General features: G+C 40.6%; 1 protein-coding gene across 2 annotated transcripts in view; it reads left to right on the top strand.

The window, feature by feature from the left end:
* The first annotated feature begins 233 nt into the window (after window positions 1-233).
* Window positions 234-20,701, top strand: part of mcama (melanoma cell adhesion molecule a) — a 126,027-nt gene continuing 105,559 nt past the window's right edge. For both annotated transcript variants that reach the window (XM_038290370.1, XM_038290371.1), the window contains exon 1: window positions 234-382. In XM_038290370.1, the coding sequence (XP_038146298.1) occupies window positions 325-382 (58 nt within the window). In that variant the 5' untranslated portion in view covers window positions 234-324. The remainder of the gene's footprint in view (window positions 383-20,701) is intronic.

The raw sequence follows: 20,701 nt of genomic DNA on the forward strand, positions 1-20,701 counted from the left end.
AGCCAGCAGGACCACTAAGGTGTGGATTGATAAGGCAGCCATAGTTAATCACAACCTGAGGACTTCCTCTTTACAAGAAATGTTCCCTGTTTAAATTTAGAGCAAAGAAAAATCACCAGAAAAAAACCAAAACAGATGAGCTGCTTTCTGCTAAGCAACTAGGAGGAGGACCCCGGCAGACTGAGAGCCTTAATTGCGTCCCCTCCCCTTTCCTCCCCTCCTCCTCCTCTTGTCTCCTCCGGGCTGCTGGCGAACTTCACTTCCACGCTGCCTCCCACTAGTATTTAGTTAGTGTTGGGCTGGATAGGAGAGGAGAGAGAAGACATGGCTTTCTATCGAGGAGCGTTTCTGTTTCTGCTTGTTTGCTTGTTGAACCACAGCGGTGAGTTTATGCTCCTTTATTTATATGGGGGGGAAAAAAGAAAAAAGTTTAATAAGACACCAGAAGCGCATTTTAATGAAAGTTTGACCTTTTTTTTTGGATACTCGACATGTATATTTTAAGTATTCATATGGAAACTTCAGCGCTCGATAACAGCGCGTTTTTTCCATGCATGTAAAAAAGCAAGTCCGCATATTTTCCCATTTATATACAGACACGCAATGCTCTAATTTGTTCTTATTTAAGATATATATATATATATATATATATAGTGTGGAGTTAAATGGAAAGCCTGTAAGGTGTAATTAATTACTACGTAATTGATGATGCTCATTCACCGTCCAAATTGTGGCCCTAAGCGATAAAAGCGAGTTTAAATAGTCTCTGGCATGTGATGGGTGTTTCTAAAAGCTTGTGACCTTCTGCACCAGAGTCTGGAGAAGTTATTAAAGCTTTAATACGCCTGCTTTGGACATCTAAAGAACCACTGTTCATGATGTAGACCGCAGGGCAGTCTCGGTCTCACAATGAGCTCAGCAGTCATGCACAGTTTCTTTTTTTTTTTTTTTTAACTCGGTAAGACATCAGTTTGGTGGGAAAACCTTGTTTTACAGTCAGGATCATGTTAGTTTCTTTGCACGTTTGTTTCTCTGTGTCCTAGGAACCAACCAAAGTCTAGCCTTTCTGCTAAATTAAGCAGAATTTTTATGTATTTAGTTATTTTTTTTTGCTAAAACTCTTAGTTAAGGCTGCAACTTAAACATCCTGCATTTAAAACCTGTATATAACTAAAGTAGGGACATATTTTACAAAACAATACAGCATGGTTTCAGGTAAGCTGTTAAGTTTGTTTGGGTCAAAGTAAAGAAATGTTGGTTCCAGTGTTTTCAAATATTTGCAGAACTGTGATGTAAATAAAAACTCTGCCAAAAGAAAACGCTTTTTAAGCTCACCAAGCTTTGATACATCAGAAAGTACAATAGAGATCACTTCCAGGGGACAGTGAGGTTTGTTGATGACATTTCCCCCCCAACCCCCCCAATTGCCTCTGAAGTCAAAACCAGTTTAAACTAAACCGTTTTCCAGTTCTAGTTACATTACGTTTACACTGGACCCTGAAGTGATCCAAATCTAATTTGTTTTGTTTCTGATCATTTGTACATCATTTATACTTTACAAAGGTCACTTCTGTGTCTCGCCATGCAGAAAGCGGGGAAAAAAACAACCATGGTGGCTGATAACGCGGAGAGCAGTCTTTCATTTCCATTTTCTTGAAATATCTGCTTTGTTAATATACTGACTCTGGTTGGAAAAGAAATTAAAGATCACGAGATGCAGTCCAGCACTACCGTCCATTTATACATCCGTAAACACTGAGCACACTCCCTACTTGTGATGTCATTGCGTGCTGCGAATATGGGACATTCGAGTTGTATGGTTGCAGTTTAAACAGGAGATCACATACAGGTCACAGATATTTGGAAATATGAAGGACCACGCAAAATAATCAGATTTTACAAAAAAATAAGAATTGAGCATTAAGGCCTGCAGTGTGAATGTAGCCTTAGAAGTCCAGCGGTTTCCTCATTAAAATGCTCAAGAACCGGGCCAATGGGAACCTTTCTCTATAGCCAGGAGTCCAATTTTCAGAGTTCTTAGTTCGAAAATTAAAGAAGAGACTGGTTGGTAATGTCCAGGTTCTCCAAACAGCGCAAACCTAAATATCAAACATGGCTGCCATGCATATAAATATACAGAAAGTTTTTCTAAGCACTTATAAGAGTTTGGCTCTGAATAATCTTCACATTCAGATGGTTTTCTCTTTGTACTTTGACATTAGTTATTTTATGGTTTCTTGTTGGAAATTATAACAATTTCCAGTAATATTTCAATTCTAGCTTAAAAAGTTGGGATCTCACCAAACGACCCTGCATTTAGCCTCCAGTATGACTCGCTGTCAACATGAAACACTAAAATTTATTGCTGATTAGCTCTTGTAAATATTACATTTGGATACGCTTTTTCTATGTCTGCTTCTGTCTCCTTGAACCCCAGTGGGCCTCAGCAGATGGCCGCTCACACTGAGCCTGGTTCTGCTGGAGGTTTCTTCCTGTTCAAAGGGAGTTTTTCCTCTCTACTGTCGCTACAAGCATGGTTAGTGTGAGGGATTGCTGAAGAGTCAATTATTCCTTAGATAGAAAACTTTGAATCAATCTGACTGGATGATCTGGTGAACAGGAAAGTGCCTTGAGATGACTTGTTGTGAATTGGTGCTATAGAAATAAACTGAATTGAGCTTATTTGATATATTACAACACAATGTACATAATGCAGTTTTACAGTGTATTACTGTAATATTAAATCATAGGATGCAAGTTCATGATGGTGATTATATCATGGAGCACCACTGAAGTTAAAGGATATTCATAAATTATTCATAAATTGTGGAAATAAATCTTAAACGAACATAGCATTCCAGAATTTGGCAAATGTTTGCCACCTCTGGCGACAGGTTAAGGTTCTGCACATGCATAGAAGAAGAGAAAAGCAACATATTCTGCCGCTGTAACTACACAGGTGTTTTGTTTAGAGGTGTAATGTTATCTGAGGTAAGACAGTTTTAGATGGAAGTTATTTTGAATGGAGCATCGTACCTTTGTAGCAAAAATAGGGTATCCTGGGGCAGGTCTGAGTAGCCTCCTTGTTTAAATCTTTCTCATTATATTCACTCATCCTATTCTGTTGTCACTCAGACTGGTTCGGCCCCTTTAGCACTCTAAAGTTTTATTTTCCTCACTCCTGTGTGAAGTCTGTGATATGGTTCACAAAGCTTCGCCACTGTTCTCTCGCTGCAGAGGAGAATCAGCTAACCAAGTAGCCAGGTGAATAAGAGCATGCAGTGCACCATGTGCGCTAGAGGTGTGGGAAAAAATCATTTTAGCAATATATATTGTGATTTTTGGCTGCCTGATATAATATCGATCTTTTACTTTCAAGAATAAATTTTTTAAGAAACAAAAGATTGTCAACTAAAACTATGAGGGAAAATGGGCTACCTCTGCACCACCACTCTTGCAGTTAGCGCTGTGGAGCCCTTTTTCTGTGCGGTGCAGAGCACCAAATTCAATTGAATTCAATTCAGTTTATTTTTATAGCGCCAATTCATAACTCAGGTCTTCTCAAGGCACTTTCCAGTTCACCAGATCATCCATTCAAATTGCTTCAAAGTTTTCTATCTAAGGAAAACCAGCTGATTGCATTGACTTGAAGGCGATGAATAGAGCACATCCAGCCAGTCACAGTCAGAGAAACAGGACTACACTGAAAAACAGGCCGATCTCCAACATCTACAAATAAAGCAGCGCAGCTGATATTTCTCTTCAGGATGGAGTCACAGCTAAACAATCTTAATTGTTATTTTCAATAGAATAAATTTTGGAGGCTAACAAAATAAACTGCCTAATTAGTCCACTTAGTGTTACTTAGCATAATCTGTATTAGGCTGGTTCTTGTTAAAAAAAAAAAGTTAGAGGAAAACTTCTGAGAATAGATAAAAAAAAAAAAAAAAAAAAAGAGTTTTTAGCTTTAAAATAAGCTCAGGTCAAAGGGTATTACTTTTTAATGTTGTTTTTTAACTGTAGCGTGTAATAAACCATCAGTTTTTATGGAAAAAGCCCAGCTAGTACCTGCTACAGTGACACTGTGACTTCATATCCATGTTTCTACTCCTCCACGTTCTTGGGAACCAGTCAGAGTCTATCTTTGTTTTTTGGCTTCTTAAACTCGACCCTCATTTCCTTTTGCCATTCAGGCTATTTATTTTTACTCAAACTCATTTAGTTAAGTCTGCAGCTCAGAGTTTCCATATGGGATCGTTCTAAAGATCATTCTACGCTCTATTAACCCACAAATACTTTAAATGGAGACATATTATCTGCCCACCTCCATGCAGCTCAAGGCCGTACATGTAGATATGTTGCTTTGTCTGCGATACACTCAAGGAATGCAAGGTATTCCCTCAGTTTATTTTAAACAGAAATCATTTGTCAACTAACCATTCCGACTCCAATATTGGTTGATGAATATTTGCAGTCATGTTACAGAATATAAGTTAAGTAACTAATGCACAACTGTACTATAAAGGTCATTAGAGCTCAGACTGCACTCATTTTGTCTTATTTTATATTTCCGATCCAAATTTTGCCTCATATCAACCTGCTTTCCCTTATCAGAAAGATACTGATCTGTTAAAAAATTACTAACATCAAAGTAGTTTTAATGTCAATATATTGCTTAATCAACATTAATGTAAACTTTTCCATTTAAATGACAGCCATAAGTGATTTTTCATTTTGGTCTACGAGGAAAAGTTGCTCCAGGTGATATTGTCTGAAAAAAACAAACAAAGGGGGGTTACTGGTAACACTGTTCATCCACACAGGGGGGGATTTACCATTAGGCAATACTAGGCAGTTTCCTAGGGCCCCAAGTTCCTGGGGGCCCCATAAAACTCTTTCTACATGTATAGGTAATACAACTATTCCTTATTTGTGCACATTAATTATGTTTTTGATAAAAATCCTTTTGCTAAAATGCCATCAGAACGCTAATAATATTAAGTGTGTCTCAGCCCCCTCCTTCAGTGTCCACCATATTGGATCAGTCCATTTGCTGCACATGTTCAGAAAGGTCCAAACAGACAGCAGCAAACCATTTGAAAACAAACCATGCGAAGAGCAGTGTTGCCAACTTAGCGCTTTAGTCGCTATATTTAGCCACTTTTCAGACCCCTCTAGCACTTGGATTAAAAAAAAAAGCGCCTAGAGCAAAATCTAAAGACTTTTTTCTGCTACCGAAGACTTTGGAGACAACATCTAAAAGCAGCGAACTCTGCTCTCCAGAGCAAGTAGATTGGTAACCCCGCCTCCTGCTCTCCTCTATCTTGTCTGCTGTCATGATTCATGCAGCTATTATTTCATCCAAATGAAAAATGGAGAACAGATAAGCAGATCATGGCTTGTCTACAGTGAAAAGAAGGACTGGGTTATTTACTTTGGCCTTTTTGGAAACACAGGAGGGAGCAATCAGCTAAGTGAGCTTAGTGCTTGGAAAAAATCTTTCATTCCTTTAGAGACAGCATGAAAAGTCAGCTGAGTACAAAACATAGAGAGGAAAACAAGAAGAAAAGGGACAAGAAGAGAGGGACACAACCTAGAACAGATAATGGATGTCTATTCTATTAACATTTCTCTATCTTTATAACGGGTCTGTTTTATGCTTCAATTTAGAGGGACCCCTGTGTGTCTTTGCCTAGGGCCCCAAATTTCCTAAAGCTCCGCATGCGCACAAACCAGAACAAGTTGAAGTGATGATGTTTCCAGCTCCTTCTTCAAAAGCTTTTTGGGCACGGTCAGCTACAGACCGTACAGTTGTCCCATTTAGGGATTATATCTCACTAAAAAAGTATTACACACACTATCTTAACTCTGTCCAATCAGGTGCAAACATCTTTCTCTTGGTGTCGTCTCACGAGAGGAAAGCACTCTCTCAGTCATGACCTGATCCCTTTTTTTCGCCTAAACCCCTGTTTTTACCTCATCAGCCTCGTCTTAATTGGGTTACCCCTATTAAATCCTCATCTCCCCTCGACCTCCTGCGGAGACAGAGTAAGCTGTCTGTTTCTGGATTAGGTGGGAGGCCACTCACAGAGACCCCGCTCCTCCAAATAACTTTTAAATCAGGCCCCGTCTGAACTGACCTACTCTCTAACGAACCCTGAAGGGCACTTAGTCAAACACAATTTGAGGCTAAAAGCGTTTTCTCCTGTATGGAAATGAACCCATCCCGTGTGTGAGAAGAAACCCAAACATTTAGCTTGGTAGATGCATCACACATACATAAACACACACACACACCCCTATTGATTTCAGAGGCCAGTGTTCATCAGCATGATGGTCATGTTCCCCTGTAATAATGGGTAAGTGAGCTTCACGGTGACGTCGTGCAGTAAATCTCTGCAGTGGCAGAAACAGGAATGTAGCAGGAAGGAGGATAGGCTTTTTAGACCGTAATATAATGAAATATTTTTAGCTAAACAAGACTTCATCCTTTAGTGCATTTAAAGGCAGGAGATCGATAAAGTACCTTTGGTTGTGTATAAAGTAGGAACACAGGCAGGCAGTTTTTTTAAGCTGTAAACCCCACTTACTGTAATCACAAACCAGACAATAAAATAGCAAGAAGCACATGGAAAGAAACGTTTCTACAAATACTTTGCAACTTTGGGTTGGAAACAGCTTAGATTTTCTTTCTAGGTATTTTATGAGTTAACCTGACTCCGCCAGATGGATTTGCTCAGCATATCCATCTGGAAACCTTTGGTTGAAGTAATTTTGGGAAGGGGCGAAAATACTGGTTAGCTGATTGGCCTATGTTGGTGATAGACGGGCCAAATAAACCAATCATATCAACGAAGCATATGACGTACTAACAGAGCAACGACGAAGAGGAGCCAATTGATAGATCAAACTCTTGCCGAAACCAGTCGGGAGAAGAGCAAAAACATCTTTTCCTCTGAGAAAAGCCTCCAGAGCAGTGTTTTGCTCTTCTTTCAGTGAAGAAATACTCTGTAATTCCGATAAAACTTGCTCGATAGCCACGCTAACGCTAGTTTGATCGGCTGAAGCCGCCATGTTCTTTAGACTGAACTGTCGCGCTTCTCGTTGCGTCACACCTCTACCCGCCTCAAAGCCAACGCTGATTGAACGTACGTTTGGTGAACGGCTCCAAATTTTCTTTAACGGAGAGTCTCCAGACTGATCTGCGAGTGAAATCTTGAAGGATCGCGAGATCAGGGTGGTCTCACGAGGCTATTTATGAGTAGCATCAGTTAACAAAACTGGGCCTATTTAATAAAGAATAAATCACCTTTTCTTTTGTTTACTAATAAACTCTATACACCAACATATGTAGACAGAAGTCTGGTTTATGCTTAGAAACCAGGTCGTCTGCGTGTGTTTCGCTGTTATTTAGTGAGGAGAACTTCGAGTTAGATGTTTTCAGCATCATTACCATTTTTTTTTAACCAAACACTGTACTAGCATTGATGTGTACGAAGCTGTTTAGAATAAAATTGCATTGTGATACTTAAATTGCAGATTTTCTTGGACATGTTGAGATATCAGTAGCTTATTCCGCATGATAGCAAGAGAGAGCAAGACTTTCAGCAAATAACAGGAAGGCTTAATAGAGTACAGCAAATTTACCGTTTTGTTGTAGCTGTTTTGATAATGCAAGATCCTATCCATTCATCTATTTTCATTCACGCTTATCTCAAGCAGGGGGCTCTGGTGCCCATCTCCACTAGCCTCGTGAGACCATCCTGATCTCGCGAGCTTTCAAGGTTTCACTCGCAGATCAGTCTGGAGACTCTCCTTCAAAGAAAATTTGGAGCCGTTCACCAAACGAACGTCCAATCAGCGTTGGCTTTGAGGCGGGTTGAGGTGTGACGCAACAAGAAGCGCGACAGTTCAGTCTAAAGAACATGGCGGCTTCAGCCGATGAAACTAGCGTTAGCGTGGCTATCGAGCAAGTTTTATCGGAATTACAGAGTATTTCTTCACTGAAAGAAGAGCAAAACACTGCTCTGGAGGCTTTTCTCAGAGGAAAAGATATTTTTGCTCTTCTCCCAACTGGTTTCGGCAAGAGTAGCCTGGCTTGTGGTTGTGTTTTCGTCGTCGCTCTGTTAGTACGTCATATGCTTCGTTGATCTGATTGGTTTATTTGGCCCGTCTATCACCAACATAGGCCAATCAGCTAACCAGTATTTTCGCCCCTTCCCAAAATTACTTCTACGGAAGGTTTCCAGATGGATATGCGGAGCAAATCCATCTGGCGGAGTCAGGTTACATCTCCACCTATCTATGTGCACCCTGGACACCCTAGTCCATCGCAGGGCAACAGAGACAAACAACCATTCTCGCACACCTAAGAGAATTTATAGAAGCCAGTCAGGTTTTAGGACTGTGGGAGGAAGCCAGAGTACCCGGATAGAACCCACACATGCTCAGGGAGAACATGCAAACTCCATGCCACTGAGCATCCCTTTGTCCTTTTTTGTTAGACAAATTTACTGGAAAAGAAAAATCAGAATTTGCTGACATGAATATGTCCATCTCTAAACTCTTTAAACATTTGATATTTCATTCACCTGATATTTTCTCTTTCTGTTAAGTCCTGTTAAATTGCACAGCACTGATTTGATCCAGTCTAATAGGGGGTTTTCATGTGACGTCGCGCTCATGTGACTACTTAGCGCGTCCGCCATATTGGGTGGCAGCCTTAGGCAGTATTGACAGTGAAAAATGGTGAAATCGTGTGTAATTGTTGGTTGCACGGCCCGTGGAGGTGGAGATCAACGCTCTATCGCATACCAGCCGTAATCGTGAATCAATGTGAAAAAACAAAACAGCTATCTGAACAACGCCGTCACCTATGGCTGACACGGATATCCAGGTCCGATTTGGACGGTGTTAAGCTGGAACACGCCAGAGTCTGCAGTGCTCACTTTGTCACAGGTAATTAACTGTCAAGCATTTAAAACATGTAAGAATATATTAATAATAGGGCTTGGGCGTCATGACGTATTACTTTCCGTGGCCGCAATGTTGACCGTCTCCGCCGCCGCTACTCAGACTACTGCCTATGACCACCGCGTACTGGACTCCCTCTCTCTGCCGTGTTTTAATTTGATTAATTTCACCTTAACTTGATTTCAACCAGCGGGAAAAGGCTCAAATATGTGAGAAACCCAGAGGGTTTAGGGAGGTTTGGCAGTTAACGTTACTAACCAAACCTTTGAAACACATAGCAGCTAGTTAAAAGTACATTACATGCCTGAGTGGTTGTTAGCACTAACGGTTAGCACTGTTTGCTGGCTTTATGAGCTGCAGCTCCTGAACCCATCCATTCGTAAACTGCACATGAGACTCCAAGGACTTGTAGCTTTGGAACTGTTCGCGCACCGCCGGCCGTTAGCCACCTAGCATAGCGAGCCCTGCGTCGGATTGTTTACATTTTTACCATCTTATTAAAACTCACCCGTCCACGTATGATGGCGATTTCCTTCATGTACATCACTTCGACATCTCGTACCCAACCAGATGTGAACTGGTTGTGAGCCTCTAGACCCTTGTACGCTCTCATTTCCTCCAGAGTGTGCAGAGGGTTTTCACTGAACACCGGGTAATGAACTATGTTACCGTGCTCTACATTTGGCCAATCATCTAGATTAGTGCTAAACAAGGCACCGTGGAGGGCATAGGGGTCCATATGGTCGATCACGGAACATTTCCTCAGATATATTCCATGATCTGGTGGCTCTAGCGTGTTGGCGTACTTATCTATTCGCGACATGATATATTTAATATACGATAATATGCCACCCAAGATGGCGGACCGGGAGCTGGCCAGTGACGTCACTGAAAACCCCCTATTAGAGCTCAGTTTGGTGAATCGTGACATTAAACCAATTTCTCAGTTGACAGAGTGCTCCGCTTTTCTCCCGGGGTTTGTTGAAACTCTGTCGTGGAATTTCTTGGAGCAGTTTCATTTGGCCTGATAGCCAATCAGAGTGTGGGATGACTCTGGGACGGATGCCATTCTTCAGCTGCGTCGAGCTTCAAAAACAACAGATTGATTGGGCGCTGCTTGCTTTTTTTTGTCTGTACTCTCTGGCATCACTACTATAGACAAACCCTTCCTGTGGGTAAAACTGTTTTTTGTTTTTGCCATGGGCTGCATTGAGATTCCAAATGCATGGCTGAATCATCATAAAATAAACACAACTGTCATGATGGATGTTTGACATAAATAAGTTCAGTCTGATGATTACTTTCTGTTATTCTCTTATTTTTCTTTTTGTCACACTCGAAATAAACTGAGGTTAAGACATCGACTTGGAAAATGGGAAGGTTTATTGATCTGGAGGTTTTTTTTTTTTACCTTGAGATTAAAAATTAGACTCTGTGACAGATTAACAGCTTTCTGATTGTGACTGAAGTCATTTTATTCAAGCTTCAGATCTACAGGTGGAGAAATACATCTGAGGGTTACTGAAAACAGTGAGGAAAAACTTTTTGGTTACTGGTGACATGAAATCATGCCTTGAACATCTTAAAATTGTTATCACCGCTAAAAATTGATTAAATCAAAAATATTTATTGGTTTTATAGGCATCTGTCTCTGGAATAAAGCCATGCTGAAAGTTACTGTTACTGAAGTAACTAAACCCCTCCCCTGCCTTTTGCTGGGCAAAGCTGGTCGGTTGGATTGTTATGATAATTGTGTCCTATTTACTAGAAGGATAAATTCTGCTGTGTGAATATATTGTAGATCAGAAACAGGTTGCAGTTTGAATAAGAAAGGAATATCACCTGTCAAACCAAAGGTATCAAGCTAAAAGCTTGTTGAGTTTATCTGCCGGGCTGTGTGTTTCCTGGACGGGGCCGCCTTTTACTGTTGCTTCTGTCTCCTTGAGCCCCAGTCGGCCTCAGCAGATGGCCGCTCACACTGAGCCTGGTTCTGCTGGAGGTTTCTTCCTGTTAAAAGGGAGTTTTTCCTCTCCACTGTCGCTACAAGCATGCTTAGTGTGAGGGATTGCTGAGTCGATGCAATAAACTGGTTTTCCTTAGATAGAAAACTTTGAATCAATTTAACTGGATGATCTGTTGAACTGTAAAGTACCTTGAGATGACATGTGTTGTAAATTGGTGCTATAGAAATAAACAATTGAAATTGAAAAGTCCTCCTCTTTAGGTGTCCACCAGGTTTAGCTCTGTCTTAATTATTTAAATAATGTTCAATTTTCTCTGTTGAGGTCGTTCTGTGTTTTTGTAAAAGTAATACTGTTTCATATAAACATATAAAATGCGTTTTTTTATGTGCTTTATTGAATAAATGAAAAACAGAAAACAAAGACATGATTGAAATGTGAGATTTATTCAGCTACAAAAAGAATCAAATATTTCGATGGAGGTTTTTTTCAGATTATCTGTTACTTCATGAATTGTGCTGATGAAGGTTCTCAGTCATCCAGGTCATAGTCGTTCCGTAAAAGTAAAAAAAAATACCCACTGGACTTTCTTTCCAAGATTTGAAGACGTTTTGCAAGTTGGAAAGCAAGTCCAGTGGATGTTTTTTTGAACTTTTACGGAATATTCTATGAATTCATTTTGAGAAGAATAAGTAAAACATTTTATATTTTATAATGAAAAACAAAAATTTGTTTTGGCCGCAAGGTCAACTGGACATGAACTCATGAATTAATTGATTTATTACATTTTCATACCAAGCTGGGACTTAGCTAAGCCTTCCTTAGGTCAGAGGTGGGCTTTGGTCTAAACTTGGAGCATCAGATTGTGAGATGAGGCCAGGGTACCCAGAAAAACTTTTATGTTTTCTTTCTTTCTTTTATTTATTTTTATTCAACACGTTTCTGTCACCCTGTCTTTACATCAGTATAAATATGAACCTAACATAAAAAAACATTTAAATCTGAAATAAATCTTCAATGCTTTAAGTAAAATATGGAAATATGTTGTGGTCCAGAATACAAAAAAAACTGTTTAGTCTAACTTCTTATCTTCTCTCCCTTTTTATCAAAAAGAATAGCATTTGCATGACGACATTTGTTATACTGTTGATAAAATAATCTGTTTTTGGAAACTTTGAGGTGACTGTGATATAGAAAGGAGCGATAAGATATCCCAGTACGTCTATCAGTCTAGGTAAATAGATGCTTTTCTTTCTTTATCCGTGTCTGTGGTTAAGTGCCTGGGAATGCCTCACGCTCCAGCGATGGGCTCGTCTGCATGCAGGAGGAAGCGTGCAGCTGTTGGCTCCAGTTGTTCATGTGGGATTAGTGCTTTTGCTTGAGTGATAGGCAGCCATGACAGCCATATAATCTAATGCATTGGCTCATTGTTTTCATTAAAGAGAGTGTGCCGTTTGATCCCGGTAGAATTGTAATGCTGGCGCCCTGTACCGTTCAGGCATATGTCAGCTAATTCGGCCGGCATGCTGGTCATTGTGGTAAGCAATCAAATCCCACCTTTTGTCTACATTCAGCAATCTGTTGTCTGCACACAGAGGAGTAAAGCAGCTGTGAAAGGTTAACATTTAAAACCCATACCATGCATTTGTTAGGTTTTGTCGGTGATGTCCAAGGAATTGTTTTTCAGTTAGTTTTAACTTTTTTTTTCACCATGGAGGTGAGTGCAAGGTGGGGCCTTTTCCATCTGTCTTTTGGCAAAAGGTGGAATACCTCCTTCAAAGATCACCTGTCCATGACCGGGCAACGCAGGGACCCGCAGGACAAACGGCCTTCCACAATCAGAAACATATCAAAGAGCGAAGTGTATCCAGGGAGAACCCATGCATGCTCAGAGAGAATATGCACCTCCTGCTTCCAGATCTATTGCTGAAACCTGAACCCATGTCCTTCTAGGTGAAGGTTCTACAGACTGTGCCATTGTTCTTACTGGGTTGATGTTTAAACCCCAACAAAATGGTTGAACTAAGAGAGGTAACGATGCACGAGGATGCAGGTTTTAAGTTCAATAGAAAAATATGCTAGAAAAATATTTGGGTAACGCTTGGATTTCGGTATTCTGTTCTATATGTCAATTCAGTTTTGTTGTAATCTGGCATTAGAAGACTAGTTTAATCGACTGATCTTAAGAGTCACAGATAGTGGGTTATTATTTGCAGAAATGTAAGTCTATTACTGTTTAAAGGGAGTTTTTCTTGTCCACTGTCGCTACAAGCATGCTTAGTGTGAGGGATTGCTGAAGAGTCAATGAGTCGACGCAATCAACTGGTTTTCCTTAGATAGAAAACTTTGAATTAATTTGACTGGATGATCTGGTGAACTGGAAAGTGGAATAGAAAATCCCTTCATTGTCCCACAGTGGGGAAATTGTGGTGTTAAAGCAGCAGAAGTTTATAGGCAGAAATGGTCACACAATGTGGACCTAAGAAGAGTAACAGAGTTAGGAAAATAAACAAGTACGGTACTGTACAGTTATTTTACAATATAACTGCTCTTTATCCAGAGAGTAAATAATGAACAGCTGTGGACATTTTATCAGTAATGGATATGATAAAATAACAGCAATATGATTAAACAGGTTTCCCGCGGATCCTTCAAAAGTCATTGAATTCTTTAAAATAAAACTAAGGCCTTAATTGGTATTAAAATGTCTTAAATCAGTCTTTCGTAGGTCTTAATTTTTAAAACATCATAAAAAGGATTATTTTTATTATGATTTATTTTTGTAATCTAAATAAAACGTTAAAATTGACGTTAAAATTTTTAATTAAAATTACAATTTTTTTTAAATAAAAATAAAATAAAAAACGGCTCGCCATTATTGGTTCCGTCCAGATAGCGGAACCAATAAAGCGTTGTTGCGGCCGCGACATTTGGGAGATGCGCCATTAACTTTTTGTCTGGAAAATATGAGCAAGTGTAAATGTAACCAAAATAGTCTCCAGCCAAGAGTTTTCTCCACGGCTAAAACCAGGGAACATACATGAGGCTCAGTGGATTTAGTGCAAGAAGTCATTCAAGCTCAGAACGATGGGAATTAAGGCAGTGGAGTCGCATGCGAAGCACGAAACACAAAGCGTCAAAATGGAGTTACAGAGAAACAGCCGGTATTTCTCAGTTTAGTTCCACCCTTGTCTCTGCAACGCCTCCACTTATCACCAAATCAAACATACTAAGAAAACCATACAAAGAAAAATAGCTGCAAAAAAGACTTAGCACTGGTTATGTTGGGGCTTTAAAACTGATTTGTTTTGTTCCCTGCTAAAACAAAGTTTGTGAATTCAGTTAAATAATTCTTAAAATATATCTGTCATTTGTGTGTTTTTAGCTTTCTTCCTGTATGGGAAGCTTTTCAAAATTTGAAACATTAGTGCAGTGGTTTATGTTAAAATAAACCTTTGGGTTAAGTTGTCGCAAGCAGGTTTTTCTTGTGAATTTGGTCTTAAATTTTTATTTCAAGTGGCATTAAAAAGTCTTGAATTTAATTCGCCTTATGCTGTAGGAACCCTGTTAAAAGACAGCAGCATGTTATTTAACAGCCTAAGACAAAAAAAAAGCCTTTATTTTCAATTTTAAGTATTTCTATTCATCTATTCTAAAACCATTCTTAGATCAAATTTAAGATCTACAGTATATGTAAAAATTCAAGCTTTGTTTTGGGAGCCACCAAGCCACCGTGGCTTTGGTCGGTTCTGACAAATAAAAGAATACATCCAAGTGTGGCTACGAAATGTTGATGCAATTTAGCAAATAATAAAACTGACTGTGAGATCAGTTCAGAACAACCAAAACGTTTAACATCCAACAGCCTACGCTCTTTGCAGTGTGTTTAAGGAAAGTTGACCATCTGACGCTATGATGCACGTTTTAGTAAAATCAAAGAAACAGTTTTTAGCTGGCAGGACTATAACTCACAACCGCCTTTATGCCTGAGTTGAAGGGCTTTCAGGAACCCTGTCTTGCATGTGTAGCGGAGGTTTGAAGTCTGACTGGGTTTTATGCCCAGCAGCTGCCTCTGTAGTTTGATCCCAAGCCTTCTGGGAGGGAATTCCTTCTCTATTGACTATCTTTCTGGTGCTGAAGACCCGCTCGAAACATCCCCAGCGTGTTATTCACAGAGTCTATCTTTAGACTTTAAGAAATTGGAGACTGTTATTGAGGCTTACTCAATCAACCAGGAATAGCTAAAAAAAAAAAGCTGGTTCTAGACTCAGAAATGCTCACAGCACATACATAATTAAAAATATATATATTTTTTACTTAGGAGTGCTTAAAGGCTTGTGGATCTGAATCACAGGTATTGAATTTTGCTGCCCTGCATGCACAGGATTGATTATTTCTGTGCAAGCAGTTTGTTATGTGCTTCGGGCAAATTATGATTTTTGTCCATTTCTTTTCTTTGTTTCTTATAAACTTTAGTTGAAGGATCTTTTGTTAATATATTTTGGGATTCTTTTAGCAAGTTAATTATGTTAATTTGTGGTGCTGTCGTCCGCCTATAAATAGGCTGGCCTTCAGCACGTTAGCGCGTTCCTTGCGCGTTCCTTTCCAACCTCGTTTGGACGCCACTTCCCACCTGCTTCATTTGCTCCATCGTGCGCGGTGCGCACTTGTCTTGTCGCTGCGGCCTGCAGCGGACGTTCCAGCCTGCCATGTGGTATTTTTGTTACCTTTTTCTTACTTTTTTCTTGAGGTTTTTGGCCTGGCGGGACCGGTAGTCCTGTTTTCGATTTTTCTTTCGCTTAGGTTATCTTTTGCCTTTAGTCCGGTACCAGTAGGGGCTTCGACGGCCCTGTATAGGGTTGGCCCCCTGCTGTACCGTTTTATTCTGTTTGATCGGCTTGCCAGGTCCAACTTTCTGTTGTTACTTTGGGTTTCTTTTTTATTTTTTTGGGGCACGGGATTTGAGGGCCGTTAACTATTTTTCTCTTCGCAGAACATCTGAAGAAGCCGAACCAAGAACAACTAAAACGGAGAGAATTTATTAATAAAATATCTTTTTTTGAACCCTCATTTTTGTCTCGTGTCCTCAAATATGTTGTGTCCTTGGTGGGCGTAACATATTTTTGGGGGCTTGTCAAAACAAAGTTTGCCTTTAGTGCCCTCCGATATGTTGTGTCCTTGGTGGACGTAACATATTTTTGGGGGCTTGTCAAAACAAAGTTTGCCTTTAGTGCCCTCCGATATGTTGTGTCCTTGGTGGACGTAACATATTTTTGGGGGCTTGTTTAAACAAAGTGTGCCTTTTAGAGACAGGTCGTGTCCTACGGTTGGTTCTTGTTTGTTGGCGGTTGTGCTGGGTTTGTGTGTATTTTTGCGCAGCTGACGCGCGTTGCGCTGATTAGTTAGAGCATTCGGTTCTGGTGGTGCTGTAGCTTCATTTGTGCAGAGGTGTTCCTGATTTGGTGTGGCTTGATTCCAGGGGTAGACATGGAGTTTGACCTGGATGAGTTTGTTCGAGGGCCCACGTTGGATACTTTGCGTAACTGCACAAAGGATCAGTTGCTGTAAATAGCCGAGCATTTCAAGGTTACCGTAGATAAACGCGTTAAGAGGGGAACAGTTGAAGCTGAGTTGTTAGAAGCGCTGGTGCAGATAGGAATTTTTCCTGCTACAGTTTTTCCGAAAAGTCCTGTTGGATCGCCATCGAAGGCTTCGTTGAAAGATGACCCGGTGCGTTTGAAGGAACTGGAAGTTGAATTGGGTCGGCTTGCTTTGAGAGAAAAGGAGCTGCATCTTGAACAGCGACGATTAGAGATACAAGCCGAACTGCGTTTGAAGGAACTCGAGCTTGGTGCTGAGTCCTCACAACCCAAATCGACTGATTTTGACGTGAGTAGAAATGTTCGCCTGGTTCCTCCATTTAATGAGCGGGATGTTGATAAATACTTTACTTTATTTGAAAGAGTGGCACTCACACTTAAGTGGCCCAAAAATGTGTGGACTTTGTTGTTACAGTGTGCATTAAGTGGCAAAGCGCAGGAGGCGTATGCGTCTCTTTCTGTGGCTGATAGCCTTGATTTTGAAAAAGTTAAAAGTGCTGTTTTGAGGGCATATGAACTAGTACCAGAGGCTTATCGTCAGAAATTTCGTAAGTTAAAAAAACGCTACAATCAAACTTATGTGGATTTTGTTAGAGATAAGGAAATTCTCTTTGATCGTTGGTGCGCTTCTAAGAAGGTTGCCGATTTTGCGCAGCTTAAGCAACTTATTTTGTTGGAAGACTTTAAAAATAATTTGCCTGAGAAAGTTACCACCTACTTGAATGAAAATAAAGTCTCAAATGTGTCAGAAGCTGCGGTGCTCGTTGATGAGTACATGTTAACGCACAAAAGTAATTTTGAGCGCTCACATCTCTTTAGTAAGTTTGACCACTCTGAAAATAATGGGAAGGAGTGGGCCTTATACAATCACGAGAAAGGTTGGTAATCGTGATTATCTGATCTCTACTCCTGATCGGAGGCGCACTTCACGCTTATGTCATGTGAACATGCTGAAGCCGTACGTCGAACGTGCATCTGCTCTGCATAAATCTATCAGTTGTGTTTCCAGTGAACCTGAAGATGACGTTTTCTCCCCGGCTGTTACTGAAGGGAGGGTTCCAAATTCAGCGGTGTTGGGGAACTTGCCTCTCTTGTTGTCACACCTTGATTTTTCCAAGCAGGCTGATGTGGTTCATTTGATCCAGTCTCATAGGTCTCTGTTTGCAGATATTCCCACTCAGACTCGTGTGCTCAGCCATGACATTGACGTTGGTGATTCCAGGCCAATTAAACAACACCCGTACAGAGTGAACCCAGACAAACGGCGCCGTTTGCAGACGCAGGTGGAGTACATGGTGGAACATGGACTTGCTGTTGCCAGCAGTAGTGCGTGGAGTTCACCATGTCTCCTGACTGTTAAAGCCAATGGGGAGGACCGTTTTTGTACGGACTTCAGGAAGGTAAATGGGGTGACTAGGCCGGATTGCTATCCACTCCCTCGTATGGAGGATTGTGTGGACCATGTGGGTGCTGCCCAGTTCGTTACGAAGCTGGATTTGCTAAAGGGGTACTGGCAGGTGCCCTTAACGGCGAGAGCCCAGGAGATTTCCACCTTTGTCACACCCAATGATTTCCTTCAGTACACCGTGATGGCTTTTGGGATGCGTAACGCCCCAGCGACGTTTCAACGGCTAATGAATGTTGTTTTGTCGGGTTTATCATTCTGTGAGGCTTATTTGGATGACGTGGTGATTTGTTCTGCTACCTGGACTGAGCACGTTGACCATTTAAAAACTGTTTTTACGCGTCTGAGTGAGGCTAATTTGACGGTTAATCTTTCTAAATGCCAATTCGGCCACGCGACGGTGACCTATCTTGGAAAAAGGGTCGGGGGAGGTCAGGTGCGCCCCGTTGAGGCTAAAGTAGAGGCTATTCTTTCTGTCCCAGTGCCCACCACTCGTACTGAGCTACGCCGCTATCTGGCGATGGTTGGCTACTACAGGGGGTTTTGTAAAAACTTTTCCTCTGTGGCTGCCCCGTTGACAGACCTACTTAGCCCTAAAGTGGCTTTTATTTGGTCTGATCGGTGTCAATCTGCTTTTGAGCAAACTAAGCATTTGCTGGTTAATGCTCCTGTGTTGTCTGCTCCTCGTTTTGATGTACCATTTAAGTTGGCTGTGGACGCTTGTGATTCTGGTGTCGGAGCTGTCCTGCTCCAGGATGGTACTGATGGGGTGGAACATCCGGTTTCTTATTTTTCTAAGAAACTGGATAAGTATCAGAGATGGTATTCCACCATTGAGAAGGAGGCATTAGCGTTGATCCTTGCTTTGGAACATTTTGAGGTGTATGTTGGAGGTTCTAGCGGATCTGTGGTTGTTTTTACGGACCATAATCCGTTAGTTTTTCTGGCTCGCATGCGGAATAAAAACCGCCGCTTGATGAACTGGTCTTTGCGACTCCAATCCTTTAACATCTCTATACAGCATGTTCGTGGTAAAGACAACGTAGTGGCCGACGCACTCTCGCGTCTCTAGTCCCGTTTGTTTTTTTCTCTGAATGGGTTGGGTTTTTTTTTTACTTCAGACCCCATTCAGAGTCTTTGGGTGGGGGTGTTATGTGCTTCGGGCACATTATGATTTTTGTCCATTTCTTTTCTTCTTATAAACTTTAGTTGAAGGATCTTTTGTTAATATATTTTGGGATTCTTTTAGCAAGTTAATTATGTTAATTTGTGGTGCTGTCGTCCGCCTATAAATAGGCTGGCCTTCAGCACGTTAGCGCGTTCCTTGCGCGTTCCTTTCCAACCTCGTTTGGACGCCACTTCCCACCTGCTTCATTTGCTCCATCGTGCGCGGTGCGCACTTGTCTTGTCGCTGCGGCCTGCAGCGGACGTTCCAGCCTGCCATGTGGTATTTTTGTTACCTTTTTCTTACTTTTTTCTTGAGGTTTTTGGCCTGGCGGGACCGGTAGTCCTGTTTTCGATTTTTCTTTCGCTTAGGTTATCTTTTGCCTTTAGTCCGGTACCAGTAGGGGCTTCGACGGCCCTGTATAGGGTTGGCCCCCTGCTGTACCGTTTTATTCTGTTTGATCGGCTTGCCAGGTCCAACTTTCTGTTGTTACTTTGGGTTTCTTTTTTATTTTTTTGGGGCACGGGATTTGAGGGCCGTTAACTATTTTTCTCTTCGCAGAACATCTGAAGAAGCCGAACCAAGAACAACTAAAACGGAGAGAATTTATTAATAAAATATCTTTTTTTGAACCCTCATTTTTGTCTCGTGTCCTCAAATATGTTGTGTCCTTGGTGGGCGTAACACAGTTAAAAAAAGATTTTGAGTTTACTGAGGCAAGCTTTTACCAGCTTTGATCATCTTTCCGGCCTGCAATCGGGGAAGTTTCAGGAAAACATCCAGTACATCAATGATACTGTCTGGTCGGGAGAACCATGAACTGTATAAACATCCAAGATGGCCTGCATGCTACGTCCCACTGCACTCCAAAAAAAATGTAATCTTAATAATTTTTTTCTTAAAATAAGTGCATTTTCTTTTGAATTGAGGTGGTAAGTGAGACACTTTGCCAATGGAACAAGACAATTCACATTTAAAATAAGAAAAATAACTATATTGTCTTATTTCAAGTGCATTGTATCTAATTATCTTATTTTAAGAGTAAAAATACTCATTCCATTAGCAAATTCTCTTATTTACCTGCTCAAATTAAGGGTAAATGCACTGAATTTAAGAAATTTTTACTTATTTTTAGATTGTTTTTGCAGTGTGATGCAGTGATTCATGCAAAAGGAGGCCTCAGCTACTCTACAGTACATCTAGATCCTGTGTAGGAGAACTACATTTCACTGTCAAGCAACTTTTTATGCCCCCAAAGTTGTTTTCCAATTTAATAAACTGTAATCCAGAATCACCAACTTCAATATGCAATGGAAATGTAAGGACTTAAAATGATAAGGTGACATTTTTAACTGAATTTCTGAAACAAAATTTTACAAATGAGCAAAAATGTCTGAAATGAAGTGTATTTACTATTAATTTGAGTAGGTAAATGAGATAATATGCCAATGGAATGAGTATTTTTACCCTTAAAATAAGATAATCTACGGTGGCCCTGAAGTGCAAACTGCAACTACAAATCAAAAAAGCGCAACTACATTAAGGGAAATCGCAACTACATAAAGCAAAGTGCAACTACATTAAGAAAGACACAATT

This window comes from Cyprinodon tularosa, unplaced genomic scaffold (genome assembly GCF_016077235.1).
Source record: "Cyprinodon tularosa strain WSP-4 unplaced genomic scaffold, ASM1607723v1 ctg28, whole genome shotgun sequence".
NCBI lineage: Eukaryota > Metazoa > Chordata > Actinopteri > Cyprinodontiformes > Cyprinodontidae > Cyprinodon > Cyprinodon tularosa.